The following is a 7,170-nucleotide window of genomic DNA, read 5'->3' on the forward strand; positions in this document are numbered from 1 at the left end:
CCCCCCCCCCCCCCCCCCACCCCACCCCCACACCCAAAAAAATAAAAAATAAAAATAAAAAAACATTGTCTAAGTCTATATATGTTTGTTACGTTTCATAGCTTTATTGGAGTATTGGGCGGCAAATTTCAATATTGCATCATAGAAAAAATAAAACAAGAAAAAGCAAAAAGAAAGTAATTTAATCATTATTCATACAACAACGTTGTGCACATGCAGACTGACTAACCAGGAAATTAATGGGTTTCGTGTTCCAACTTTTCACACTGCCTTAAGTGTGAGGGACCATATCCATACCCCAAACATGTAAGTCTAACCTTACCTAAAATTCGACTCACTGCCTCCCCAAATTCATGACTTTAGGTACCCAAATGTCTTCAAGATTTAATGTAGATCGATATGATTCATATATATATATATATATACATATATATATATATATATATATATATATATATATATATATTTTATGCATGCAATGTCCNTCAAACCTTTCGTATCTTGGATATATATAGGGGCGCGTTTAGGTAGAACAGACATCAAGGAGAGTAATGAGAATAAATTACAATCTTTCATATGTCCATATGTCCAGATGTAGCAGATCATATGTAACTTTTTTTTTTAAAAAAATTATGGTGGCATTTTTATAAATACTCAAACTTTGATGCAAGTAACATGTGTTAAAAAAAATGAAAATAACTAGTCCAAGTATGTAAGTAAAATGTGCAAGTAAAGTCACTTAAAACTGCAATTATTTACACTTAATAGTGCAAGTAATTTACCTTTTCATATTAGTGAACCTAATGATAACGTTGTGTGCACTTAATATTGTTGCTCGATGTGCATTTGTATACTCTATGAAACTGTTATGCGCACTTTTAACACAATTTACTTGCACTTCAAAGTTTGAATTATTTACAAAAATGCCACTGTGTAATTTTCTTTTCTTTTTTTAAGTGTTTTTTATCCGTTAGATCTGAAAAAATAGATTGTTGATGTGGTTTTCACCTGATCCGTCTCATATATATATATATATATATATATATATATATATATATATATATATATCTTGCATTGAAGCTCAAAAACCGATTATTAACTTGGTAACTTGGATTCCGAAAGAATTTGACAATACTCTAGCCACTAAACCACGCTACTAGCTAGTGATCGACGAAAGGTCATCACCATGGTTGAAAAAATCACTAGGCGCTCGGGAAGTGCCTAGGATGCCTAGGCGGGGATTAACCGGCGCCTAGGTACCAGTGTATTTTTTTATTTTTATTTTTTATTTTTAAAAATTTGTTTAAGTATTTTCTATTTATTAAGAGTAATAATTATAAAGTATATAATATTTTAATAGTTAATACTAAAATATTAAATATTAACCTAAAAAATATCTAGAGTTTGACAATTTAGGGTTATTTCGCTCACAACGATGTTGTTTTGAGTGAAATAACCCATTAAAAAAAAAGAACAATAGTTAATTAGCCAACTAGGTGGTCAAGCGGCATAGTTGTGACCTTCTCAAGTGAGACGTCACAAGTTCGATCCCCAGTGGGGGCGTTGGCACTTTGTGCTTCAGTAGATTGAGAAAATAGTATTCAAAAAATGAAAGACCATAAATGCATTATGTTTTTTTTTGAATACTAGTGACCCTGTTACATGTAGTATATGCCCATATATTTTCTCAACCTATTGAAGCCCAACAAAGTCAACATTGCCCCCACGGCTTGAACCCATGACCTCCCACTCGGGAGAATCACTTCATGCCACTTGACCACAAGCCCAACACAATCAAAAATGCATTATATTTTTGAGAACAAAATACCAGGTTGATGCATGATGCTCTCTTCCATGAAACTAATGAGGCAGCGCGGATTTGGAGCTCTTGGCAAGTTAATAGCTGCTATTAATGCTCCATTAATCTTCTGTAACCACAACCCCAAACAAGCAGAAGCCATGGCTAGCTTTGCCGATCAAGAATCAAATGTTTATTAGGGACTCTGGCTCTCAGTCTGTTCCCAGAAGTTGGGTTACTACCCCCTTGTTAAATTAATAATACGCATTTTTTAATGCAAGCAGCCAACATAAGACTCTCTAATCTGTCTTGAAATCAGACTAAGATTTCCTAATCTATCTTACACATTACACATCAACACATTTCATGTATAGCCAAGAAGGTATATAAATTCAAGATAAATGAGGAATACATGATTCTGTTAACATCAACAAAGAGTCATCTTATGTCTAATTTGTATTTACATGACACGATGATGTGGTATGTTATATAATGATGTAATTAGATAAATAACATAACAATAATGACATGACAAAGTATACGACATGACAATGACAATATAGAAAAAAGTGACTAACAAGTCATTTACGAGATAAATATTATCCTTATTTGAGAAAATGTTAATATCACAACTCAAAACTCCATTATCGACTGCCACATTTACAGCCATCCAACTTTCATTCCTCTCTTTTTTTTTGTCTCTCTTCAAGGTTAGCTGATTGAATTATAAAGTTGTTTGGTAAATTAGATATTAAGCTTATAGCTAATTAATATAAAAAAATTTATTAAAAATTAATTGAAAAATAAAATTATTTAAGTAGCATTTTAAATTTTAACTTTAAAATTATAAAAAATTGATTAATCAAACACTTACATTAATTTTTTAACCGAATCAAACATTAGTAATCAAATAAGTTAAAATTGACTAATAAACTAATTATTTTACTACCAATGCATTTTTGGTGGTTTGCCGCCGTTTTGCCTCTCGGAAAACCAAGATTTGACGGAAATGTTACCGTAAGCCTATATTTATTCCGTCATTCACCAATGAAAACCGGGATCGGATTTGAGGCTAGCCGGCATCTTCATCCCGGAAAGGTGATACAAATTCACACTATCTGAGAAACACCGGCGAGTCTATATGCGGCCGCCAAGTGGCCATTAATAGAAATAACAAACATCCTTATGCAATAAAGGAAGCCGCGTAATAAAAGAAAAAAAATTCAAACTCAAATAAGATTAATAACAAAACTATTGTCACATACTGAGTACTAGTTAACTTCAAAAATATAACTTGGAAGCTGATCAATCTCTATCCTGTCAACAATATTTAAATGGATAATAACTTCAAAAACACAACCCCGCAAGTGATTTAGTTCAAGAATCAGCAATGGTAACCTCGACCTCCACCCCAGGCTCAATTGTAATTGAAGTGATCTGCTTCACCACTTCGGGAGAGCTAAATAGGTCAATCACACGCTTGTGGACCCGAAGCTCGAACCTGTCCCACGTGTTGGTACCTGCATAACAAAAATGCTTCACAAACTTTACCACCTTCTTGTAATGTTATTTTATTAAACCTCAGCAATCAAAACATTCAACCAAATAGTATAATGGTTTGATGGATTAATAAATAAATAATCATCTTTTATAGGTAAGATAGAATAAAACTATTATCAAGCAAAACCAATGGTATGCAATTTTCCCTTCAGGGCCTCAAGACTGTTCAATGACATTGAAAAACTGAAAAAACATAGAAATAAACATGTTCACAACAAAAGTATATACCAGAATCACATTATCAAGACATTAGTTCACAAGGTAAATCACATAATCTACATTTGTAGTGTAAAGAATGTTCTTTCTTTAAAAAAGTAACTCTAGTTGAAAACAAAAATCATCCAACAAACTTTTTACCTTCTCCACAGGGAGACTTTCTAGTAGTAATATGAAGAACCTTGGTAGGCATCCTAACCGGTCCCTTGACCCTGAGTCTCTTGTCCTTGGCACCGCGGACCAAGTCAGCACAAACTGTTTAATCACCAGCAGGGAAATCATTTATGAGAACGAATCAAATCTACACAAAACGGTACTCCATAATAGCTGTGTACATAAGAATATAAAAAGCTACTTTTACTCAAAAACCGCAAGTCATCTAATACATTATTAATTAATTAAGGAACAATGCCTTGGATGCCCAATGATTGGTATACTTGGAGTTACACCCGTAAGTTTTTACTTCACTATCTGGCCAATTTTTAACTATGCTGATTTATCGCAAGAACTGGGAATATTATGAGCAATTATTTACTACACAAGCAATCAACCCATTAAGCAAAGACATAGCTCAACTGGTTAACCAACCCAAATAAGTAGAGTGGCTTTGCTTTGCTAGCCAGCCTAGGCTACCAAGGACAAGAAAAAGGAAGATATGAATTTGGCCTGAGCATTAGTGTACAAGCATTTGGAAGCTTATAGGCAAGTTGAAGCACATCCAATGATTTACAGTGAGGACCCTCAAGTTTGGAGTTTTAACTTAATAAGCAAATCATACACCTATCTTAACAACAGTTCAATGAATAACAAATACTAAACCAAGGTTTATAAGATATGCATATTAAGCAAAACCTAGGATAAATGTAATTTACACTTATTAAGGATGGAGTATTTAGAATATAAAATTTCAATTAATAATAAGTAAAATTGAATTCCAAGAACAGGTAATTTGGGCACAAAAACAAAAACACAGTTAGATATGCTATCAACTGCGTGTATCCATTTGCAGGCATCTAAACAAGTAAAGTACGAAGTAAAAGATAGACCTTTCTCGAGATTCTTAACGTTTTTGGAAGAGAGAGTGATCCTGATCTTGTGAATCTGTTCCTGGGGCTCCTCCAGCCCAGCCTTTGCCGGCTTCACCGCTTGATACGCCATATTTTCACTTCGCTTTCTGTCGAAATCCACACATATACATACAACAACATCCAATTACATACATAAATTTTACTGCAAACAATTACGAGAATAGTAATGGCAGAGACGGAAGTTACCGGAGAGGCGGAGAGCGAACTGGCGAAGGAGTAAGGGAGATGCGGCTAGCTGGAAGAAGAAGACGGGAGGGAGGGTTTTGATGATTTTCCAAGGTATAAAAGGGATTAGGGTTTGTAAAAAAATAGGATTGGCCTAGTCCAATTATTTGGGCTGATGAGGTTGGGTCAAACTAGGCCCAATCTAATTGTGTATGTTTTTTAATGCAAATTATGTAATGGACCTATGTCCACCTTACAATGTAGACTCGGGACTAAGTTTACAATTTTATAACTCTATATTCACACTTTTAGATCCCAATATACAAAATTGCATTACTCAATATTCACAAGTTTTGAACTCTATATTCAAAATTTTGTTATATAGATTCAAAAATTGTGTTATACGGTTGAATATAGATTTATAAAATTGTGAATATAGAGTTCTGTAATTATGAATATATAAAGTTCTAAAATTGTTAACATGAACCCACGTCCATGGCATAACAACCCGTTTTTTAAAATCTCAGAAAAAAACACATACAAAAATATTTACACCAAGAGTTATTGCGTGGAACGTTGTGGACCACAGTCCAAAAACGACGTTGTTTTGTGTAATTTTTTTCACGTGACCCGCTGCAACATATATTTTTTATAGCTCATAATGTACATTATTCTAACTAATAAAGTACATTATTCTAACTCATAAAATACATTATCTTACCTCAAAAGTTTCATTATTCTAACACATAAAGTATATTATTTTAACACATAAAGTATATTATTCTAACTCATAATATTCAACGTCGTCGTTTTGGACCGTGGTCCACGCAGCTGACAATAATTTGCCTATTTACACGTATGAAGCCAAAAATATTGTTGAGGGAAATTTATATCAAGAACAAGGGTCCACATAGCATTATGGATCATCGATTGAAACAACTAAGTACAGAATTCATACTCGTAAGGTACAGAATTCATAATACATAACACAAAACACACAAAAAATCACAACACAAGACACATAGCATTATGGACACTGGATTGAAACGACGAGGTACAGAATTCATATTCGTAAGGTACATAATTTCATAACACAAGACACAAAAAATTAATACACAAAACACATACACATGTTATATATTTACTTATTTTTCAAATATGATTTACATACATAATTTGTGTTTATAGACACAAAATTTCACAACAAAAAGACACATGTATTCATAACATAAGACACAATTACTAATTGAGTTAATACCCAAAATGATCCTTACCTATTGTGAATTTTCTCGATTTCGTCCTTGCCTAAGTTTTTTTTTTTATGTTATCACTTACCATCAAGTAATTGGTTAAAAATAGGTGATGGTAAAGATCTTTTTAAGATGGTCTATGATTTTTTCAGTACTGCTTGAATGCACAAAGATTGGAATAAGTGAATGCACAAAGATTGGAATGATACACTTATTGCTCTAATTCCTAAAGTTAAGAACCCGGGAAGAGTCAACCAATTCAGGCCCATCTATCTTTGTAATGTTAAATACAAAGTCATTACAAAGATCCTCACCAATAGGCTTAAAGAACTCATGAAGGACATGGTGAGTGTAGAGCAAAGTAGTTTCGTGTCAGGAAGGCAGATTATTAATAATATTATTGTCTATCAAGAACTTCTTCATACAATGAGAACAAACAGGTGTGGACAAAAAATCATGGTCATGAAAATCGATCTAGAAAAGGCGTAGGTCATATTGTCATGGAGCTTCATCCGCCAAACCTTAGAGGAGGTGGGGATCAACAAACACTAGACTAACATTATTATTGAATGTGCGGAAAACTCCTAAGCTCGAAATCCTTTAGAAACAGACTCGTTTGGATTGGTTCAAGCCCACGAGAGGACTCAGACAAGGCGACCCGATTTCACCCTACCTGTTTGTGCTTTGTATTGAAAAGCTAAACCAGATGATAAAGGAGCAAGTTAATCAAAAGAGGTGGAGGGGTGTCAAACTTTCCAAGTATGGCCTTAAACTTACACATATTTTATTTGCTGATGACATGGTCCTTATTGTAGAAGCGTTTGAGGAGCAAATTAAAGTCATGAAAGACTGTCCTAGAGAGAATCTTAGGGCAAAAAGTGAGTCTTCACAAGTCTCAAATCCACTTTTCACAGAATGTTGAGTCCGCCCTCGTTGTCCGTATCACACGAGAGGCAGGGATTGAAATGACTGAAGATCTTGGGAGATATCTTGGAGTTCCATCCATACATGGAAGAGTCATCAATAGCTTGTTCACAGCTCTTATGGACAAGATTGATGCTAGACTGGAAGGATGGAAAAAGATACATCTTAC

At 34.0% G+C, this 7,170-nt stretch overlaps 1 protein-coding gene across 1 annotated transcript; it reads right to left on the reverse strand.

Moving 5' to 3' along the window:
• Nucleotides 1-3,006: 3,006 nt before the first annotated feature.
• Nucleotides 3,007-4,953, reverse strand: LOC116019047 (40S ribosomal protein S20-1). The gene is made up of 4 exons (XM_031259118.1): nucleotides 4,849-4,953; nucleotides 4,621-4,748; nucleotides 3,716-3,829; nucleotides 3,007-3,318 (listed from the first exon to the last, which is right to left on the reverse strand). Exons 2-4 carry the CDS (start codon nucleotides 4,730-4,732, stop codon nucleotides 3,176-3,178), a joined length of 369 nt encoding a protein of 122 aa, XP_031114978.1. The 5' UTR covers nucleotides 4,733-4,748; nucleotides 4,849-4,953; the 3' UTR covers nucleotides 3,007-3,175.
• Nucleotides 4,954-7,170: the final 2,217 nt, after the last annotated feature.

This window comes from Ipomoea triloba, chromosome 5 (assembly GCF_003576645.1).
Source record: "Ipomoea triloba cultivar NCNSP0323 chromosome 5, ASM357664v1".
In the NCBI taxonomy this organism is placed as follows: Eukaryota; Viridiplantae; Streptophyta; class Magnoliopsida; order Solanales; family Convolvulaceae; genus Ipomoea; species Ipomoea triloba.

What these genes read in the sequence shown, in the direction of transcription:
- LOC116019047 (XM_031259118.1), bottom strand. Translation starts at nt 4,732, where the DNA reads ATGGCGTATCAAGCGGTGAAGCCGGCAAAGGCTGGGCTGGAGGAGCCC. An exon ending in CGTTAAGAATCTCGAGAAAG is followed by an intron (nt 3,830 to 4,620) that starts GTCTATCTTTTA and finishes GTGATTAAACAG; the next exon opens with TTTGTGCTGACTTGGTCCGC. An exon ending in AAAGTCTCCCTGTGGAGAAG is followed by an intron (nt 3,319 to 3,715) that starts GTAAAAAGTTTG and finishes TTTGTTATGCAG; the next exon opens with GTACCAACACGTGGGACAGG.